At 54.0% G+C, this 21321-nt stretch overlaps 1 protein-coding gene across 1 annotated transcript in view; it reads left to right on the top strand.

Moving 5' to 3' along the window:
- CACNA1E (calcium voltage-gated channel subunit alpha1 E) overlaps positions 1 to 21321 on the top strand; it is a 95629-nt gene that overhangs the window by 34122 nt on the left and 40186 nt on the right. The window contains exons 7-17 of the mRNA XM_075156803.1: positions 2182 to 2285; positions 15026 to 15141; positions 16180 to 16233; positions 16591 to 16725; positions 17022 to 17231; positions 18317 to 18429; positions 18691 to 18803; positions 18925 to 19056; positions 19410 to 19482; positions 19890 to 20007; positions 20335 to 20402. Coding sequence (XP_075012904.1) covers positions 2182 to 2285; positions 15026 to 15141; positions 16180 to 16233; positions 16591 to 16725; positions 17022 to 17231; positions 18317 to 18429; positions 18691 to 18803; positions 18925 to 19056; positions 19410 to 19482; positions 19890 to 20007; positions 20335 to 20402 — 1236 coding nt within the window. The remainder of the gene's footprint in view (positions 1 to 2181; positions 2286 to 15025; positions 15142 to 16179; positions 16234 to 16590; positions 16726 to 17021; positions 17232 to 18316; positions 18430 to 18690; positions 18804 to 18924; positions 19057 to 19409; positions 19483 to 19889; positions 20008 to 20334; positions 20403 to 21321) is intronic.

The raw sequence follows: 21321 nt of genomic DNA, 5'->3' as shown, positions 1-21321 counted from the left end.
TCCCCTGCCCCAGCAGTGCCCCTCCTGGAGCCGCTGGCTGCTAACAGTGCTGGACGTATAACCCCCAAACCCTCCTAAAATCTCTCTAATCCCCTTTACCTCCACCCCCATGGGAGCTGGGTACACAAATGCACGTAGAGGTGGAGATCACAGACAGCCTGTCCTGGCAGGGCCCTGCCGAGCCCCTGCCTCTGCTTTCCCAGCTGTGGGTCCCTGGTGCCACCAGCTTTGGCCGTGTCCCAAAACCCCAGGGAAGAGGTGGTCTGGATGCTGCTGCTGGTATCGCTGGCTGATAACCCTGGGAAAACTGCCCTCTGCTCCATCATCTCATCCCCATCTCCCACTCCATCTCCTGCTGCGCATCACTGAAGGGGAGAAGGCCAAAGGAGGGGTGGCAATGGCCCAGCCCTGGGGAAAGAAGTCGTCTTCACCTTCATCTGTTTTGCATCCCCTGTGCCAAGGTCCTTGGGGAAAACCCATGGTTTTTGGGCAGGAGCCAGTTTCAAAGGCAAGTGATCCTGGCACGGGTGGCAGGTACCCAATGGCATCTTGGTGGAGAGCTGAAGCCCAGCCAAGCTCGTGCTGAGGGGTTGCACGATGCCTTGAAGACTAATGCTATGGCAAATGGTGCTGTTAGGGTAGAGTGCGGTGGCCTGGGTGTCTCTGGAGGGATTCCCATGCATCATTTCCACCTCCCTGTGCTTCTCCCATGGCCCCGAGGAAAGGGGCTGATGGTGGACTGGGGGTCTTGAAAGGTGCAGGACCTTGAGAAGATGCGCGTGGTTTCCCCCGTGCCAAAGGAGGAGGGCAGTGAGTCTTTCCAGATGTTTTCCCCAACCTCAAAGTCCTTGTTGCTGCTGGGTGCCAGGCGCTCCTCGGTACTGGGGTCTGCCCACAGCATCTCCCTCCCGGTGCTGTGGTTGGTGCCCGCAGTGGGATGTGCTGGCATTGTTCTTCCTGCCTTGGGCTCAGCGTCCCCAGGGCGGTGGGGATGCCGGCTGAGGTTCCCGCTGACGCCTCGGTCACTGGAGGAAGACTCCAGCGTGGTGGCTTTCTCTCCCTCTCGGAGATGCGCTTCTCCCCTTGCAGAGCCTCGTCTCGGCTCCTGCACTGGCTGACCGGGAGACGTGGTGCCAATGACTCAGACGAAGATGAGGGCTTAATTAGCACGGGGAGAGGGGGGAAGAGAGAGAAAAGAGAAAGAGTCTTTCATTGCAACAAGATTGATACCACCTCCCCCAGACAGTCACGTTCTGCCGCATCACCCTCCAGCCCGGCGTCATGTGCGCCGTGCCTGACACCGGAGGACAAATGGGGCCCGGGAAGCAGCTGCGAGGTACAGAGGGGCACTGCTTTATTTAAAGCCTCAATGAATAAATGTCTGGAGGTATAGAGCAGGGCTTGCCAGCAGCCTTTTTAGCTGTCGGGCTTTGCCCTGCGGTTAGAGTGACCCTCCGCTCTCAGCTCCTTGGTGTTGGGGTGACGCACCCAGGGCCGGAGGGTGTCTGGAAGGTATTAGCAATGATGCCATCAGCAAAATGCCCATTTGAAGGTGTGGGGCTTGTCTGCACCAGCCCCTTCGCCCCTGTGCATGGAAGGATGAGCATCGGCTGCCTCTTCTTTAACCGCCAGCTTTGCTTGCCCCAAGGCACCTCATAAATCTTTCCTCTCTTCCCGTGCTCGGCAGGCGCCGCTGCTGCGGGGCTGCTGTGCCCTGTCTCGCTGGGATGCGCAGGGGAGCACTGAATCAAGCTATCGTGGCGGGGCACACTCAGGGTGTCCCACTCGCCCTCAGCACCCCAATTTCAGGCCGCAGGGCCCTGCACCTCTGACTATATCATTGTCTTACAGCCCCTGCGTCCCTGCAGGGATGGTAGGAGGAGGCAGAGGAGACCGATCCTGCCCGATGAGGGCTGGAGACCGTGGAGGAGAGTGTGGCTGGGATAGGATGCCAAGGGGCAGGGGGGCACTGCTGGCTGGGAGCCCCTGTCTGGGCATACCTGCCTGCACAGGCAGCTGCCCAGTGCCCATCAAGGCTTGGCGGACATGGCCACATCACCCCAAGGAGCTTGGCATGGTCAGCCTGGAGGGAGAATCGTGCCTGAGCTAACACACCCTCCCTCTGCCCCGGGTGCTGGTGTTGAACATAACGTCACACGTGTTTTTTCTTTTCCCCTCTAGACCAATGATGCCTTAGGAGCCACCTGGAACTGGCTGTACTTCATCCCCCTCATCATCATTGGATCCTTCTTTGTCCTCAACCTTGTCCTGGGAGTGCTGTCGGGGTAAGCGAGATGCTGTCCTTCTCCTCCAGGTCATGCCCGTCCCCTGTCTCTTAGCCTCAAGGTTGGCCCCCAGTACTGCCGTGCCCCCCAGGACCCCAGTAGCTGGTTCCCCCCGGTCCCCTCCATGCCTGCCTGCCCCACAGCGAGGGATCGCTCCCCGGCTCTGCTTACCTCCTTCGCTCCCTGGGGAGCCGGGAAAGGGGCAGCGTTGAAGGGGTTTTCTCGTCGTTTCGCCTTGCTGAAGAGCTTGTGGGTTTGGTCACCTGCGAGAAATGGTCAGTGTCGATCTTCTGGCTGCTTGGGACCTGCTGGCGGGGAGAGACATGGGGGAGCCTTATGGAAATGTGCTTGAGTCTGGGGTGTGTTTGTAGTGGGGTGCGCATTTGCTGGCTGATGGAGTGTGGTGGGCGTGGGTTGGGATGGATTTGGGGCACGCGTAGGAGCGATGCAGGGCACCTTCGCGCTGTGTGGGCTGTGGCCGGGAGGATGTGCCCGGCGCCGGTCGGGGATGCGCACAGGTGAGGGTAGGGGTGCCTGGGGTGCACGTGGACAAGCCGGGGACACAGGCACATTGCAACTGTCCCTGTTCTGCTCTTCGCAGGGGAAAGGAGGGTTTAATCCAAGCCATTAAGCTGGGTTTGGAGACAAAAAGGCTTCTTGTCTCCATGACAATGAACTGTGGTTGCATCAGCACATCCTCAACCACTGGCAGGGGTTGGCGCATGGGGAGAGCATGCCCGCTCCTGCACTGGGCTCCTCTGCCCTTGTCGCAGGTGGTAGCGGGGACCCTGTGCCCAGCAGCATGTCCTTTTTTTCCTAATTGCTCATCGTGGCAAAAAAAAAAAGCCACCGTAGCACTGGTTTGGCCAGCTGGAAAGCCCTTAGATGCAGGGATCAATGTGGAGACTGGCCCTGGTCATCTCTGTCACTGTCCTAAGTGTCCCCGTGAGTTCAGGTGTGATGGTGGTGGTTTCAGGAGTGCTTCTGGAGCTGCAGGCTGGGCTTCAGGATCTGTTGGTGGGTTGAATTTCGCCAGCTCTCAGTCTGGGGTCTGACTGAGTCCAGGGGTTCTGGGGACAGGCTGCAGGAGGGGCTTCATGCTGCCTTGCAGGGAGGGAGCTCATATGGAGGATGAAGACCTCCAAGCAGCGTCAGGTGGCTTTTGCATTTCTTATGCCACATCCAGCTGGAGATTTGAGCAAAGTCCCACTGGGTGTCAGTGGCAAGCAGGAGCTTTCCTACAAAAACCTAGAGAAGGAAAGTTAGAAAGCTCAGGGCTAGGCAGCTGGGAAAAGGCTTTTACTGCAGAGTTGAATCGTGCCAATGTAGTGCGTTGTGTGGACACGGAGGCTTTTGGTGCTGGTGTGATGCTGAGAGCAGCCTGGGGACACAGCAAGGTAGCACCGCTCTGGCCTGCAAGCCAGCCGCTGGCAGGAGGACCACAGGGTGGCTGGTGGGATACCCGGCCCTGGTCCATGCTCGATCCTTGTCTGTGCCGGTACTGCGCGAGGCAGCTGTTCCCGCGCCCGCCGAATTGGATGCAGTTGTCTAGGGCTCTTCCCAGGCGCTGGCTGGCATTTCGACTGTTTGTTTATCGCTAATAGGGTTTGTATTGGGGAAGGATGCAAGTGGGTGGGTGGCCTAATTGGCAATGGAGATGCTCTCGTGGCGTGCCAGGTTACCTAGGGAAAAGCACGACTGCTCAGCTCCCCGGAGGGCTGAGCGAGGTGAGTGGAGGCGGTGAGTTGGGCTCTGCCACCCGATGGCAAGGCCACCACGCACACCCTCCTGCCTGGCCACGGCCACAGACGTCCTCTGCGGCTCGGTGGATGCAGTACCTTGGCGGTGGTGAAGCATCCTCTTGCCAAAGCTGCTGCCGGAGCCGCGGAGGGGTGCGACGCGAGGAGGGAGAAGGTACTTCTGCACGCAAACAATGCGTGTCCTTGAGTGCGATAAGAAGGGCTTTGTTCCTTGCTTTGCTTGTTTAGTTTTTATTGTTTTTAAGACTTCTCGCAATCCTCTTTGTGCTGGAAGAGAGCACTTGGCTCTGCTGCGGGAGGGGAAGGGTGACCTTTCCATCCCCCAGGCTCTGAGCGGGACGAGCAGGCAGGGTCTGGCTGGGAGGAGAAGGTCACTTTGGGGATGAGCTCCACAGAAACACATCCACGTGAAGGAAACCTTTCCCCGGCGTTACGGCAGCCGTGCCCAGCTAACTGAAATCGCGGTCGCTCTGTTAACTTGGGGCGCAGAGGTGAGCAGCGAGCCCTGGTAGCCCACTTGCAGAAACCTGGACCCACGTTGCTTGCAAACTGCACCATCTGCACTGGCAAATAACGAGGTCCACTCCGGATTTCCAGCCACCTTCTCAAGTTCACACTCACGAGCTGCTGCAGAGCTGCCTCTCTGCCCTCACTTCGTCTCGGCAGCGGTTTTCTGTGGGGAAACAATCAAACATCCGAGGCAGGTCCTGAATGCGAAGAGGCTGCAGGAGGACATTTGTATGTTTAACTTGCCACCATCAGAAGTTTGCCGGAGCCCAGATTTAGCAATCTTCTGGTTGCGATGCGCATCTCTCCCAACAGTCAGTTCCCCAACTGTTAAGCTGAGGCATGACCTCCGTGATGTAAACAGCCTGGATCCATCTGCTCCTAAGCACAAAGTATGTGGGAGAGGAAAAGAAATTATTTCCATCATACCGAGGCTCCTCGATTTTTCTCTTTAAATACTAACACGCACACATGCACTGGAATTGCATGCATGTGCAATTCTCCTCCTATTAAGAGGAGATGGAGTCGCTCCAGGCAGGGGCTTGGAGGGCCGGTTCTTCTGGGGCTTTGGCATTTATTGCTGTGTCTATTAACTTTCCCCCTGTATGGGTGCAATTATGGATCAATTAATTCCAACTGAAAGCAGGAAAGAAAAAAAAAAAATTGGCCCTGTTCCTCTTTGAGAGCAGGTATGAAGCCTGAGGAGATGTGACTGCTCAGCTTTTAAAGCTACACAAGCTACCGAAATAATCCTGGCAGAAGAGAGTCAGTGGGAGCGAGCGAGGATGGAGCATCAGCTGAAATGCCCTGTTTTCTGCCGCGTGGCAGCCGGAGGATTTGGGAGCTCGGGAGGATGCTGAGACTCATCTCAAGTGTTGCCTGCTGCTATCCTGTGGCCTGAGGTTGGTGTCATCCAGCACCCTGCTGCGGTGGGGCAGGGTGCACCGGCAGCTCTGCGCCTCTTCCCCGGGAGAACCGCTGTAGTGCAGAGAGAACGGCGCTGCAGGAGGAGTAGGAGGGGCGGACGGGACCTCCTCCTGCCCTGCGGCTGATGCCCGCTGCGGGCAGTGCCCTGCGGTCGGTCGGCTCTGAGTCAGGGGGATGCAGAAGTTGCATGTGCCCCGTGCCGGAGATTTGCAAAAATCTGCTCTCCCTTCTCCGTTAAATGGTTTGGGTTTTTTTTTTTTTTGCTCAGCTGTTTCTCATGTAAAACAATTTGGATCTGTGTGTTTGGGCTGCAACTCCAGAGCAGCAGAGACCGGGTGAGAGCCGTGCTGCCCCGTCCCTGCCTCCCGTGGCATGCGCGGTGCTGCAGGGGCAGTAACGCCATCCCAGTAATGACCACAGCTCACCACTGGTCCTGTCCTAGCCACTGCAGAGGTCCTGCCTGCTTTGCCCCTCCTGGCGAGAAGATGGTTTATGTCTAGCTTGTCGCTGGGAGCAAGAAGATGAAAGAGCGAAGATAAAAAATAAGCCATGCTTGGAGGTATAACGTTGAGGACTCATGCAGAGTTTCTGATACCAGACTGTGTTTTGACTCTTTTCCATCTCCCTTTCCCCAACCCCTGCAGAGAAAAAACGGTTTGCAATCACCCTCTTCCATTCATGGCAGCTTCTGTCCTCCTGTTGAGGGCTGGTAGAATCCCTTCCCCTATCCAGCCTCGTACTTCCAGCCCCTTTCCAGGGTGATAAAGCTGCTATAATCACTGGTATTCGTGGTCCGCAGCAATAGCTGAGTGGGAGCAGAGCGGAAGGGGATGCTGCCCGACCTGGGAAGGCTGGGTTCTCGGGTCTGCCAAGGAGAAGACCTCTGGAAGCTGATGGCAGAGCAAGAAGTTGAGCATGGTGGCAAGAAAAATGAAATCCATCTGCGTTGTACCAAACAAGAGAGTAATTTAAATGCTCCTAATTGCTTCTAGTCATCCTGGTGATGTTAAGTCTTTTCTCCCTTTAAGTCTTTTCTGCCCCCCACCCCCAGCTCTTGCACTAAGCCTTTGAAAGAAACGACTAATGTTATAATTAAAGGATCAACTTGGCAAGATTTCTTTGTCTTAAGATCTTCTTTCTTTCAGGTTGGGTTAGCGCTGCGTTCCCAGTCTCCGGAGAGTTTTCTTCAGCTCCTTCAGGAGCCTTCTGTACCATCTCTGAAATCTTTTTACTTCACTTAATTTGAATTTTTTTCCCATCCAATTTTGAGGCATAACAAATGAGAATAAAATTAAGTTTTATAGCAATTAATAATACGGGCGTCGAAGGAACAAGTGTACATTTTCAATGGAGGCAGGGTTGTTTTTTTTTTTTGCCGGTTCTACGCAAAACCTGGGCTCCGTGCGTTCGAGCTGGATCAGGTGGTTTGAAGCCAAAAACACTGGGAAGAGGATTAATGTCTCAGAGGTGGGCGGTTTGCGGAGGGGAAAGCAGGGAGACACGTCGCCACAATGCAGGAAGGCTTGTGGGGAGATCGTGAGGGATAACAAGATGCCAACAAACATACCCGAGAAATATTGCATCGGAAGCGTGAAAGCTTGGAAGCATCGGGTTTTTTTTTTTTCTTTAATGGTTGTAGCATCTCGGGGAGTGGCTGGGATGAGATGTAAAATGGCTGTGCCCGTTGTGTGTTTGGGGATTCACCAGTTGGAACCCCTTTTGAACGGAGGTGTGGGTGTAACGGGGGTGGGGGGCTGTGGTGGCTCCTGTCAGGTCTTCCAGCACCATCATGGGATGCATGTTGGTCGGGCCATGTTTGGTGAGAAATGGCCACGCTTGTCACTTTGTTCTGGGGAAGCTCTTGTGTCATCGACGTGGTATTTGAACATGAGTTCAAAGGAGCCTTTGAGCATCTATATTCAGCAGCCAGGTGGGCATCCATATTCAATGAGCGCCTCTCTGCCTTGCTCTGCTGTACCACCTTTCTGCGGAGGGCTTCCAAGCCCTTTGCAAACAAGCTGCCTGACAAAAGACGCGTGTGTGGTGTGCCGTATCTGCCGGTGTTCCAGGGAATAACGACTCCTCTTACAGCCAGCCGGACAGGATAAAAAAAAAAAAACAACCCACAACAAAGAGACGACTCAGTGACTTTCCCCTTTGATTTCTCTTTGCAAATTATTTGCCAGCGTGCCTCAACTACTTCAGATCTGCTCTTGTTCGTGCCTACTTGCAAATCTGCTCTGCGGACTGTGCGTTGTCTGCAGGCTGTGGGCGAAAAGGCTCGTTTTTGATCCTCTTGATAAAGCACTCGGCAGATAGTTCTTGCTTACAGATTGCTTTTGGAGTTGTTTGTTCCAAATCTTTGTAATTTCTGTCATCCTGGTTAATGACAGCAATCATGTGGCCGTGGCTGAAGCTCTTTGACTTGACGGATGGCTTTGGAGATGCCCAGTTCCTCCATGACCATCTCCATGCTTGCAAGGGGGTGCTGGGCACTCCTGTTGGGTGAAGTAGACAGGATGTCCCGGATGAATTACATAGTGTTATCAGTTCTTTGTACATCGTGGGCGGCTGTTTGTTTGTTTTGCAGCGGCGGAGTGACATATCTAGCAGTTACATTGTGGGTTTCACACTTGATGGTTGGTTCTGAATTCATTGTATTTGTGTGTTGAAGGCGTCAATTAGAGTGCTTAAAGGTTCCTGGGAAGTTAACGTGATGAAATGTTGAAAATTGGTGATTTTTTTTTTTTTTTTTTCCATGCTGTAACTCACCTTCAGTACTGGCCCCGCACCTTTCATCTGCAGATCGCTGTCACTTGCAAAGGGAGACTCTAAAACTGTTCTCCACTTACAGAGAATAAAAACTGGAGCATAGGAGGGAAAGGGAGGAGTGACATTTTCCCAGCGCTGCATGAGCCAGTGGGAGTGATTGCGAACAAAGCCCGGGGCTCTTGAAGCAGTGAAGCTGCGCTGCTCATACCAGCCCTGCCTGTTAAGAGTGGAATAAAATCCAGAACTTCCATCTCTGCTTCTTGCTGCTGAGGCTGCCAGACCCTCCGCCACCTTTCTGTAGCTTTCTTGCAGCATGGGTTGACCATGTTATTGCTGCCTTTGGTGCAACATTGCAAACAACAAACTTCTCTGAGCAATGGGACAGAGATGCAAACTCCAGCGTTGTTACCCTTGGAAAAATGTTGACGCTGAGACTCTACAACTGGAACGTCGGTGGCTCCCTTCTCCCTGTGATATTTGTGCTCTTTGTCATTTATTTTTCTCTACTTCAAAACAACAAGCTTTCCAAACTGTTGGCGGCTTTGAGCCCAGCCCAAGAGTCATGGAAAACCTGTCAGCAGGATTGAGCTGAACACAAAGCAAGCATCCACACGTGCTTTTCTCACTTCGATCATGGAGTACTGAGTACTTCTTATTCTTGGAGAGCATGCATGAAGCGTGTAGAGAGGCATCGAGCTGCCTGGAGCTGATCCCACCCTGAAATGCAGAGGCTGGACAGGACACCTGTATTTCTGCTGGGATCCATCGGTGAGGGACAGGCTTTGCAGCAACGTCCAGCTGATGCCCAACCGTATTCCCACGCAATGGGTGAACCTGCTCTTGGATGAATGAAGCCTGTTGACTGAAGCTAACTGTAGACAAGAAACAGGGATTACTGGAGAGAAGAGGGGAAGTATTTAAAGTCCTTGCTGTTCAGTGGGCGATGTTCCCCATGAGCAGATGCAAAGTGTGAGTTCTCTTGTATTTCTCACTGTTTTGAGTAGTTTCAGTGTCTCCGTTGCTGCTTTGGCTCTGCAGCAAATACCAATTATTTGAATTCTTGAACTTCATCTTCAAAGCCTGGACGCAAGAGATCTCCAGGTTGTCTGATCTGTCCTCCCATTGCCTGCTGGCAGCAGCACCTGTAACAGAGTTGCTCCTTGGGAAGAGCGCAGTGTCCCACAATGCAGCCAGCCAACGGTGGTCTTGTCCTCGCCGCTTTGGGCCCTCTGTGGAGCCACGATGGCCCGTATCTCTTTGAGGGACCAACTTATAAAAGGAGCTCTTTAGTGCTGGGAGTCTTGACTTTGCTTCTGGGAGTCTTGACTTTGCTTCTGGGAGTCTTGACTTTGCTTCTGGTGGCTCCTCATCTGGGGCCCCTCTGACCTCTCCCCACTTGTGGAGACAGTTTCCCATTTGGGCTGCCTTCTCCCTGTGTCTTCATGTTGTCATCGCCTTTCCCTTCTGCCTCTATTTTTGTTCACTTCTCCTCTTAGCATGGGGTGTCAACGCAAACTAGCATGGCAAGGTCTTTCTGAATTGTTCATGCTGCTCGGTATCAATCCTGTCTAATACAAGCCCCTTTAGGACCTGGTAGAAATGACAGAGATCAGCGAGTATCTATAAGAAAATCTGATTTAAGTCGCAGGCTTTCTCCAAGGTAGAAGGTAACCATCAGCATCTGCCCCTTCTGAAATGGGACAGTGATGTAATGGGTAATCTCAGGGCTGGTATCTCCCAGCTCCTTCCCGTTTTACCATTCGATGTCGCCAACAGCTTGTCAGCTTTTCGTTCCCCAACTCATGTGTCTGCCGGCACTCTATAAATACGCTCTCTTTAGCATCATCAGCTGTACGCTCTGTTTCTTGCTGCAGCTTTGTCACAACGTGGTGAACACGTAACTCTCACCAAAGTACACAGGGATGATCAAAAGCTAACGGCCACCGCTGAAAGGGAATGTAAGAAACGGGATGTTTCTGTTTTCCTTTTTTAAAATTCTTTTCACCAGTTAGTGCTTCATGGGAAGACTTTCTCGAGGCAATCCAGCTTTGTTAAGGAATCATAGAATAGTTTGGGTTTGACCTTTAAAGGTCATCTAGTCCAACCCTCCTGCAATGAGCAGGGACATCTTCAACTAGATCAGGTTGCTCAAAGCCCCGTCCAACCTGACCTTGAATCTTCTCTGACTTCTTCTGGCAATTCAAGTGAACTTAAATCAAACAATTGCCCTTATCCAAAAAACCTGTTGCCTCCTTCAAAGCAGACCTATGAAGCACATCTTCCCCCTGCAGAGGTTTCTGTACCTTTTGGACTCCCTGCTCTAGCTTTTACTCTCGGTTCAGTGCAATAATCCCTCTCTGCACTGCCAGTTCTGCTGTGCCTGCTTGCCACCGTCTGTTGAAGTTGAAGCACCAGGTTACAGACTGCACAGTTAGTTCAACACTCTTACTTCAGTTCCTTTACACCTCTTGGGTAAATACCATCTGATCCCCCTGGTTTGCAACTGTCTCATCCGTGTTTTCCAAACCGTCTGTTGTCAGTTCTGTCCCATAACCTTCCCTGACACCCTCCTGGAGTCGAAGGCGGTTTTTCCTCAAATTGTGGTGCTCAAAACTGAGTCAGAGCCATGAGCTGAGACCTCGCGAGTGCTGAGGAGAGCAGCAGTATTACCTGATGTCTTACAGATGGTGTTCCTTGTTATACATCCCATTATATGTTTTTTTTTTCACAGCAGCATAGTACTGCTACCTCATCCTCGGCGTGTAATCCAGTATTTCTCCTCTTCCCACTCCATCCTTTCTGCTGCCTCATATTGTTTTAAGGCTCCTTTGCCAACTGGTTTGTTGGAGGCATCTTTAACGGTGGCAAAAGGCGACAAATTGATGGGTTTGAAGATGGTTGGCTTGTAGTTTCAAAGCGTGGAAGCCACAATGTTGATATGACCAGCGCTATATACCTGCTCTGGACTCAAAGAAGCTCCAGAAAGGATACATGGGGGTTGCAGCATCTGTGATACTTTTTTTCTTAGCTGATTTTTGGGTTTGGTTTTTTTTGTGGTTGGGTTTTTGGTTTTTTTTGTTGTTTTTTTGTTGGTTGTTTGTTTGTTTTTCAAAAAAGGGGACCCATTTCCAAGCTGGATGCTTTCATATGGGTTCTTCTCCCAGTAAAACCAGACCTGGGCTCTCCAGCCCTTTGAGCGGAGTACACCGATGTAGTGAAATCATCGCTGCGCTGGTGCGAGCGAGGGTGCGGGGGCCTGGGGAGGAAGGCGGCCGAGCACAGTGGTATCCCGCAAGGTCTCCTGCCGGGAGCAGAGACGCTCTCAGGCCGCGTGAGGGGAATGCCAAGGCTGTGGAGAAGAATTTGCAGGCAGAGGAGGAGCAAACCATCTGTGCTCCAATCGCCCCGGCAGGCTGGGCACGGTGTGAGGATGGATGGTGCCCTTGCGTGCAGGAGGACAGATGGCACGCTGCTCCCCAGCTCCCACCATGACCTTCAGCGCTCGCCTCCATCGCTCGCTGCGTGCCTTCGGCTTTACGAGGCCGGACGGGGAAGGGCTGCAATGACACAGGGTTGGCCCAAGTGGAGCTTGCCTGTCTTGGGTGGACGTCTTCATGCTGGAGGCATCAGGATTTGGGGCCAGGAGACCCAGGTGGACAAGCAGAGGTGTTGCTGGTGGCGACCGTGCTTTCTGCTGGGGTCCTCTGAGCCCCGTCGCAGGGACCCCATGGGGCAGCACAGCCTCAGGCTCTTTGCACGGCAAAATCGGGCCATCCCTGGCGACGTAACCCAAACACGCCGGGGAGCAGAGCCCTTCAATGGGAGGCAGGCGCCCGGCTCTCTCGGCGATGCGATGCCGCCCTGCCTGTGACTTGGAGCCTTCCCAAGCGGCTGTCAGTCACCGTCGCTGGCCCTGTTCTCACTCACATACAGCATTATCTCTACCCGCTGCTGCAAATTGGCTCTGAGCAATCCTTGATCTGTCAGCATCGCCTACCCACTTTCAGATGTCACCAGCCCCCGCTGCTGCCCTGCTCGGTAACGTGTCTCTCTGAAATGTAATAATTCATTAAGTTGAGCTTAACTTTTCCCCCCCTCCCCTCTCTGCCACACCTTCCTCCTTCTAATGGACAAAAGCAATTAAGTTCCATTAGGGATCAAGCGTGTGGGAAGTGTCTCCCTCGGAGACACTGCCACAGCTGCTCGGACCTTGTCCCTGGATGCGTGTGGCACCAGCTTCTGGCAAATTAGGGCTCCGTGAGCAAATGGAGTTGGGTAGGGGGAAATGGTGCTCAAGGGGGGGAGTGCTGGAAAAGATGCTCCCATTCCCTTCTCTGGGAAAAGGTGATTTGAGGCTCAGCTGGTCCTTCTGGCTGGGTTTCATGGTGGATATGTGATGATGGCTTCTCCCACCGTGCAGCAAAAGGAGACACTAGCCTCGGCAGAAGAGGAACTGGAAGACAGAGGGATGGGCAAGCAGGAGGTGGCAGAGAAGGGCCAGATTCCCAGCTGGTGTAAATCAGGGGAAGCTTTCCAGGTGTTTCCAGTCACAGAGTATATCTGCAGGGTCTGGCTGGCCAAGCTTTCTGCCAAGGAGCGGGCTGGTGTGGGGCTATGGCCCGTGGGGCAGAGGTTCAGTGCGTGGGAGGACCGGTGGATCGAACCAGAGGGAGAAAGGCAACTTCCCCGCTAACTGTGGCTGCAAAGGGCATCTTCTTGTTTCTTGACATCCCAATTTGCTAACGAACAAAGGCCGGTGGGGGATGATGGCACAGCCAAAAAGGTCCTGCCTTTCCTCCAGCTAGGGCAAGGAGGGGTTTTGGCATGGCATGCCCAAAACTGAGAGTGCGTTTCGCTGTTGGCTGTGGGAGGTCCTTCCTTCTCCCCCATCTCCTCCCGCCCTCCTTCCCTCCACTTAGGCTGCTTTTCTCTTCCTTGCCTTTTGTTCTCTCCCCCTTCCCTGCCCTAGGAAGAAAGTCTCATTTCAGTCTGAAAGCCAGCGATGGAGGGGGAGAGTCATTTGATGCTTAATGCCAGAGCGGCGGGAAACTTCACCTTCCTGGGGTGGAATTAAAAACGCTTGAATTGTCTGGGGATCTTAAACAAGAGATGCAGGGAACATTCAGGGCTTTTCACACAAACACGCGCGCGCACACACACGCGAAAGCCCACACAGCATTAAGGGTGTAATAGCTCAGCTGGGGTAATGCACTTGAACTCTCTCTGCAGCAGACAGACCAATTCTTTCAGTTCTTTTGAATATTTTTTTTTTTTTTTTTGAGGCTGGAGATTGCTGCTAGTCTCCGGGGAGAGAGACGTTCGTCTTGCAGAGAGAACGGTGCCATTTGTTCTGCGCAATCACACTTCCCCGGGAGCATCCTGGGACCGGGAGGGGGCTGAGGGCGCGGGCTGGGTTCCTCCGTGCAGCTGGGGCTCTGCGGCCACCGGCGCTCGGGGACGGGATGGGGAGCTGCAGCCGGCGGATTGCATCCCTCTGACGTTGTTGCAAGGAAGGAAGGGTGTGCTGGGGGGATGTCTGGTGTGAGGGATGCTCCTTGTGTGCAAATGTGGTTGTCAATAGAGGTATAATGTGCTGCTCGAGATGCCCCAGGTATGTGGTGTGTGCAAGCACAGGGTGTGGGACCTCCTAGAAGCAAGTCTGGCCACGTCGTCTTACGTATAACCCACAGCGTGGGTGGGAGGTTACCTATATTGTCACCCCTGTGCTTCCTGCCAAATATTGCCATTTCTCTGTGTGTGATGACCATTGCTTAGGGCTTTGGGTGCTTCTTCATGCAGAGTGGGTGAAAACCTCAGGAGGGCAGCCTGCGTGGGCCTTCTGCATATGGCTGTGAGCAGACCATGCTTACCAGTGTGGTCTTGTGTTTTAACTGCACGTGAGAAGGTGTATATTGCCCTAGCTGCATATGGATGTCTTTGCACAGCTCTGGGCTGGGCTGTAGGTGAAATCCTATATCTTGTGTACTGAGGAGTGGTTTATGATCGTGCCTAGGAGTGCATGTGAGCACGTGGATGCTAGCACATCTGTGCACCACGTGTGTTAGGGGCTGCACGAGCAGTGGGCGCAGCGTTAGCTCCGGCCGGTGTTGCTCGGTGTTTGGCCCCAGGCAGGCGCGTGCCTTTGCCTGCGCAGAGCCCGTGAGGTGCTGCCTGCCCTCCTGCCTGCTGCGGTGCGAAGCCAAGCTGTTGTCCTTCTCTGGACTGGTGACCACGCCTGGACAGTTCGCATGAGACACTGAAGTCCAGAGAAGGACAACAGGGATATCTCAAGTCCTGAGAAAATCCTCCAAGGAGAGGCTGGAAAGAAAAAGGATTTAGAGGAGGAGGTGAAGGTAGGGGACAGGACCTGCCCTTCTCCATCCCCTTGCTGCCTCCTCACGGTGCCTGGTGGGACACACAGAAGCTGAACTGGTGCTGGAGTTGGGTGGTGCTGGGACCATCCTCCCCTAACAGCAGCACCTCCCAGCCGGGGCACGTGGGGCTGAGTGACCGAGCAGGGGGTTTGCTCATGTGCATCTGCACCTTACCTCCTGCAAAGACGCCTCTCCTCCTTTCTGTTCATTCATCCATCCATCTCCCGGCCATGCTTTGGCTGGGGATGACCATGCATTGCCCCAACATGCTCCAGCAGCCCTTGGCTTGTGCTCGCCCTTGGTCCCTGCCTCCCCTCCCAGCCCCGTGGTGCCCCCAGCTCCCCGTGCACCCTGTTGCCCCCGGGCCATGCTCTCACGGCCCCCCTCTGCCCTTCCCCAGGGAGTTTGCCAAAGAGCGCGAGCGAGTGGAGAACCGCCGAGCCTTCATGAAGCTGCGGCGCCAGCAGCAGATCGAGCGGGAGCTCAACGGCTACCGGGCCTGGATAGACAAAGCGGGTAAAGGCTGGTGGGCCGGCGGGGGGGGGGCTGCCAAGGGGGTGGCGGGCACTGAAGGGTGCTGGTCATGCAGAGTGGTGGGGATAGGAAGAGATCCCCTGAGCATCATCCAGTGCAACCCCAAAGTTGCACAGGTGCTCACATGGTGGCGTTGGGTGCATGGGTGAGCTCGGCGGTGTGTGAGGTGGTGTGATGGTCCGGCCAGGCTGCAAGCAAGGACATTGCCAACATGAAACTTCATGTTCTGTGCTATGAAACTGTCATATGTTGAACTTGAGGCGTATTACATCTCCAGGGAAGGCTGTGAGCATCACTGCTGTGAGCTTTGCTCTGCCATGGTTTCCTTTCTCTTGATGTTTGCTGGAGTCCCCTGCAGTGGTGGGCAAGGGGAAAGTAGAGCAGTGAACTGTGACAGTGATTTTCCAGTTAAGCCTGCTCCTGGAGCGGACTGGAGGGGATGCACTCACTAGTTCCCCACTTGGGGCTCCCACCTGGACCTGGGCGAGGGCTGGGCATGTTGGAGGTTTCCAGGCTTCCTGCTGACACCCAGCCATGCGCAACAGCCCGTGGGTCCTGGTCCCCGAACTGCCACAGCCCCTGTCCTTGCTTGCACCTCGTGGGGATCAGTTCAGTGTGTTCAGCCTTGGGAAGGGAAGATTTACACCTTCATCTAGCGTTCAGGCTGGAAAAGGATGGTAATTTGAAACGAGGCCTGAGTCCCAGACCTCAGCTTTGGTCCTGGATTGGGATGTTGTGCCCCAGACCTGTCTACAATGTTCAATTGCTTTAGTGGGGTTAATGGCATTGGAGGAAGAAGGGTTGATTACAAGTAATTTTTCTTTCTGATGCAATGTGTGGTAGCTGCCACTTGCCACCCTCCAGAATTTGCTTTTGCACACTTAACCAATACTTGACAAGAGTTTGCAACCTAGAGCAACCATCTGGCTGGGCAAAGTGCTTAGGTACAAGGCAGTGAGGTCTGATGTGCTCAACCAACTGTGTCTTGTCTCCTGATGCTGAACTCTGTGTTTTGCGTAGAGGAAGTCATGCTGGCTGAAGAGAACAAAAATGCTGGGACCTCAGCCTTAGAAGGTAAGACAAGCAATGCCCTGCCTAAGCACCTGCCTGCCCTTCCTTCTGCCTGCCCGCAGCTGAAGGTTGAAACCCTCTAGCTACGATGAGAGGAGGGAGGTTTGGGGATGCCCCAGTGGGGTCTGTGGCCTGAGAGAGGGGTGTGGGGAAATGGATTGACAGCATAACCCCTAAGAAAGCATGGAGGCCAGGAGATGTCTGGTCCCACACAGGGATAGCTCTGGACTAGGGTCACCTGGGTATCTCCATCCTGTTACCAGACCTGAGTTAACCAAGTATAGATCACCAAGTCATGATCCAATGAGCTGGCTGCTGGCAGAGTTGGGCCACCAACACCCCTTCTTCTTCCCTTCCCAGTGCTCAGGCGAGCCACCATCAAAAGGAACCGGACGGACGCCATGAACCGCGACTCAAGCGATGAGCACTGCGTCGATATCTCCTCTGTGGGCGAGCGGAGGCTGGCGCAAAGAAGACCTCTTCATCCAACCTTGGGTTAGTGCAGTTTGGAGCTTTCCTCCCCAAAACCTCTGCTAGTTTATTGAGTTGCGGGGGTTGCGCCTGTCATGTGGAGATGTCACAGATGTGCTGCTAGTTTGACAGCAAAGGGGGCAAACCACCCGCTGCCCCCTGTACCATTTAAAAACTGTGTGGTAAAGTCATGTCCCATAAAAGCAACGTCTGTGAGCCGTCTGTCCTGTTCTCATGTTGCGGGGAAGGCTGGAGCACCCAACTCCTTCTCTCACCTTGACTGGAGCACCCAACTCCTTCTCTCCCCTCTTTTCCCTTAGGTAACCCCTTGAGTCACTCTGGCCTCAAAGGTGCCAGAGTGGATGGTGCCTCCTACTTACGGCACAAGGAGCGACTCCTGCGCATCTCTGTTCGCCACATGGTGAAATCCCAGGTCTTCTACTGGATCGTCTTGAGCCTGGTGGCTCTCAACACTGCCTGCGTGGCCATCGTCCATCACAACCAGCCAGCCTGGCTCACCCACTTCCTCTGTGAGTCCCTGGACTTTGTGTAGGTTTGAGAGCACTGCGTGGGCAGGCAAAACCTCTGATGTGTTTGTCAAGAGAGAGAAACAGACTGCAGGTCTCAGCTGGTTTTATCCTAAAATTGTGAACAGTGGTGATGGAAAGCTTGCTGGAGATCCATCTTTGAATGCCCACAAGCAGTTGCTGGAAAGGCGTGAGTTTGCAGGGATGGGACTGCTCACGGGAGAACCCCCTGGTTAAAATTTTGGTGCAGAGCACGGCATGGAGATCCCAAGCTTGAAACCAGTTACTGAAGCATCCCCCAGCCCACCATGGGCCATGGTACAAGGTCAGGTCTCGGAGGCAGTACACCCATGTCTATTCTAGCGTGGTGCTAACCACGGAGCAGCGTGGTCAACCCCACAGCAGCCATGTGTTACTCCTGAGCTGCTGCAGTAGGGACAGTGCTGCTTTCTCAGCCGTGTTATTCTTACTCACCTTGAAAATGTCCTCGTCAAGCACCGGGCCTGCCCAAATTTGCATTAGCACGCTCAGGCCTGCCGGGATCCCAGCATGCCACAGTGTGGTACGGCAGCTGGTCGTGGTGAGAAGCATCTTTTGGACAAGGTGAAGAGCCAGACTCTTGCCCGCTAATGTTCAGGAAATAGCTGGAGAAGCTTTTCACTGGCTTTTGGCTGTTCAGCTCGGTTTCCCTGGCCAAGTTCCAGCCGTGCAATGATTTAAGTCCAGGTTGCTAATATTTCCCTACCGTGTCATGTGGTTAATGTCTTTGCAGACGCCTCGACCACTGTCATATAATGCTAAAGAGCTGCTCTGCTCCATGCTGGCCATCTCTGGTCTTCTCAAACCCCTGGGACACCACTGCACCTACCCTGAAAGATTAACTTGTGGGGTTGGTGCTCTGTTATACACAATTTAGCTCCTCACAGACAAGCTTCCCTCATCCCAAACCCTGCGAGCTTGGGGAAGCAGCGTGGTTCTCGACTTGTCCCATCTCTGTGGTGTGCTATATGGGCTATGGGTGGGTGCATGCAAGATGCTCCACGCAGCTCGGTGCCCCAAAGGTAGCGCGTCTGGGTTTTGTCTTTCAGACTATGCAGAGTTCCTGTTTCTTGGACTCTTCCTCCTGGAGATGTCCTTAAAGATGTACGGGATGGGGCCGCGCCTTTACTTCCATTCTTCCTTCAACTGCTTCGACTGTGGGGTAAGAGGCCCCAGAGATGCTTTGGGTGTGCAGGCAGATGTTTGGCAGGTGTCTGCAGCACAAGGCACCAAGGGGGAGAAGAACAGGATGGCCCTCGCAGTGGGCAGGGGAACTGTTTCTGCTGGGACAGCCTGCCCGTGCCAGACCGAGACACCAGGTCTTGGGCAGGATGGTGGGTGCCTCGTTTTACGGCACGTGAAGGTTTCCTGCAACAGCCTGACCGGAGCCTGACTTTGATTCATGGCCACGTCTGCTTCTCAGGTCACGGTGGGAAGCATCTTCGAAGTGGTTTGGGCTATCTTCAGACCAGGAACCTCTTTTGGGATCAGTGTCCTACGAGCCCTTCGTCTTCTGCGAATATTTAAAATAACCAAGTATGTACCAGCCGTCCGTGCCTGTCACCCTCTGTCTTGGACTGTGGCCGCAGCCCAGATCCAGTCTCTCCTGTTCTCCTGTTAGCATCGCTGCAAGTACTCCACTGTCTCTGTTTTCTAGGTACTGGGCATCCCTGAGGAATTTGGTGGTCTCGCTGATGAGCTCCATGAAGTCTATTATCAGTCTGCTCTTCCTCCTCTTCCTCTTCATTGTAGTCTTTGCCCTGCTGGGAATGCAGCTGTTTGGAGGCAGGTAGGTTGTTTCAAATCTGGGGGAAAGGAATTTTTTGATGTTAAAGCAAAGTGTGACACCCTCCTGGGTGCCCAGGAAGACTGTAGCCTTGCCCCTCAGCCCCCTGCTAACAGTGGTACCTCTCCTATACAAAAGTCCCGGCTCGGGCAGGTGCCTCTGGGCTGTGTGGGTCCTTCTGACCAGGAGACGTTTTGGGTTCTGGCACTAAATGCTCAGGAGACCTTCCTTAGAGTGGGGAAAGGTCCTCCTAAGAGGACCTAAGAGGTCTGCTAAGAGAGCTGATAGCACAGCAGTCAGGGGTTTGATGACCTTGGTACTCCAGCCCGTTTATGTCCTCCCGGTTCCACTTCCAGGTTTAACTTCATCGATGGGACGCCATCGGCCAACTTCGACACTTTCCCCGCGGCCATCATGACGGTGTTCCAGGTAGGAGCTGGGCTGCAAGGGGACACAATCAAAGGGACTTGGGACAACCTGCTCACTCCCCCCTGGCTGGAAGGGGCTCTTTAAACCAAACAAGTTCCCCTCCATCAGCTGTTAGGATATAACTCGCTTCCTCCCTCTCCTCCTTTATAACAAAGTGGATCGCAAGAGATGGAAACTCTTCCACCTCTGTTACAGAAGGTGGAAGAGTTTCAAAACTCTTCTGAGGAGACCTAAATCCTCAGCAGTGTCCAACATCATCTCCCTCAAGTGCTGCAGCTGTAGAGCTGGGTTATCCCCTGCACAGGGTCTCTGTACTTGACTCCTGCGCGTTGGTAGGATGGATCGAGGGGGCTGTCCAGGTGACGAGAAGGTGCGGATGACAGAGCTGCTGGCTTGCTTTCCTGCAGATCCTGACGGGTGAGGACTGGAACGAGGTGATGTACAACGGCATCCGCTCCCAGGGAGGCGTTCGCTCAGGCATGTGGTCCTCCATCTATTTCATCGTCCTCACCTTGTTTGGAAACTGTATCCGCCTGGCTGCTGTGCTTTTAGTGGAGACAACCCCATCTCATCTCCCTCTTCTGGGGACACCCACCTCCCCACCCACTGCTCCTTCCTCCTCTCCCAATTGAGGGAGTCCCATCACACGTGCAGCAGCCCTGGATATCCCAAACGCAGAGAAGGAGCTGTCTGGAGGTGCACTGAGGGCTCTATATATGGGATGGGTGAGGAGTTTGTCCCTCTGGCTGTTCCTCACTGAGCTGGTGAGGAGCCATCAGGGCCACCCTCCCTTGGTGGCTACAGACACCCATGTCCTTAACACGTGCCTTGTGCATCCTTAGCTGCTCGCAGATACTCTGCTGAATGTGTTCTTAGCTATTGCGGTGGACAACCTGGCCAATGCTCAGGAGCTCACCAAGGTATGTTCCAGTTGCTTCTTTTTCTTCTCTTGCTGGTGTGAAGAGAGTGAAGGAGAGGGCTGGCAAGAAAGGCACCAGGAGCACTGCCTGTGACTGTTCTCACTCCAGAGCCGGGGCCACCTTGTCCTTTAGCTCAGCCTGCTTTGGACAGAGGTCAGGTCAAAATGGAAGTGGGGGCTCTTCCGCCAGGAGGGTACGCAGGGTGCTCCACTGAGACGCAAACCCATATCGCTGGGCACAACCATTTAGACTTTGATTTAGGAAAGTGCTTAAACCCGCTGGTCTCATCTCTCTCCAGGAGCACCCACAGTTCCCATCGAGTGTGGCTTAACTATTTCTCCATTTAAGCTCCCCAGTGTTGTTTGCCTCCGGTCGGATCAAGATAATCCTCATCTGTCTGATGTGGGGAGGGTTATTTACCCAAGGACGCTGGAGATGCGGAGCGGGAAGCGCTTTCCCAGTGTCAGTATTTATTCCCCATCTGCCCGCAGGGCAGTGGACGTGATTTAGGATGCAATTTAGGATGGTGCTCGAGAAGGTTATTGGGCTTAGCTAGTTTTAAGACCATGCTGGGAAATATTTGGGGAATGCTAAAATATTGGGGCACCATCTGGATAATGGTGAGTAGGCGAGAGTTGCAAGGGTTGTTGCTGCCCTTTGGAGGGGACCAGCCATCCCGCGGTGCCTGTTTTTTTTGCAGAGCCCCTGCCTATTACCAGGTCCTTGGGGCTTACTGAGAGGCTTCCACGCTGGTATAAATCTGACCCGTCAGCAGCAAACGAAATGGGGCATGGTGCTTGTTCGCCTGAAGGGTGTGTGCGGGGGTCCCTGTCCTCCCGCGGCGGGTGCAGGTGGCACTTCCAGGGGCTGCCGGCTGCCACTGGGGTGAGAGGAGTGGGAGAGCCCCACGGCGTACCAG

Source organism: Calonectris borealis, chromosome 8 (assembly GCF_964195595.1).
Source record: "Calonectris borealis chromosome 8, bCalBor7.hap1.2, whole genome shotgun sequence".
NCBI lineage: Eukaryota > Metazoa > Chordata > Aves > Procellariiformes > Procellariidae > Calonectris > Calonectris borealis.
The sequence above is the reverse complement of the archived record's forward strand: the minus strand, read 5'-3'. Positions and strand labels throughout refer to the sequence as shown.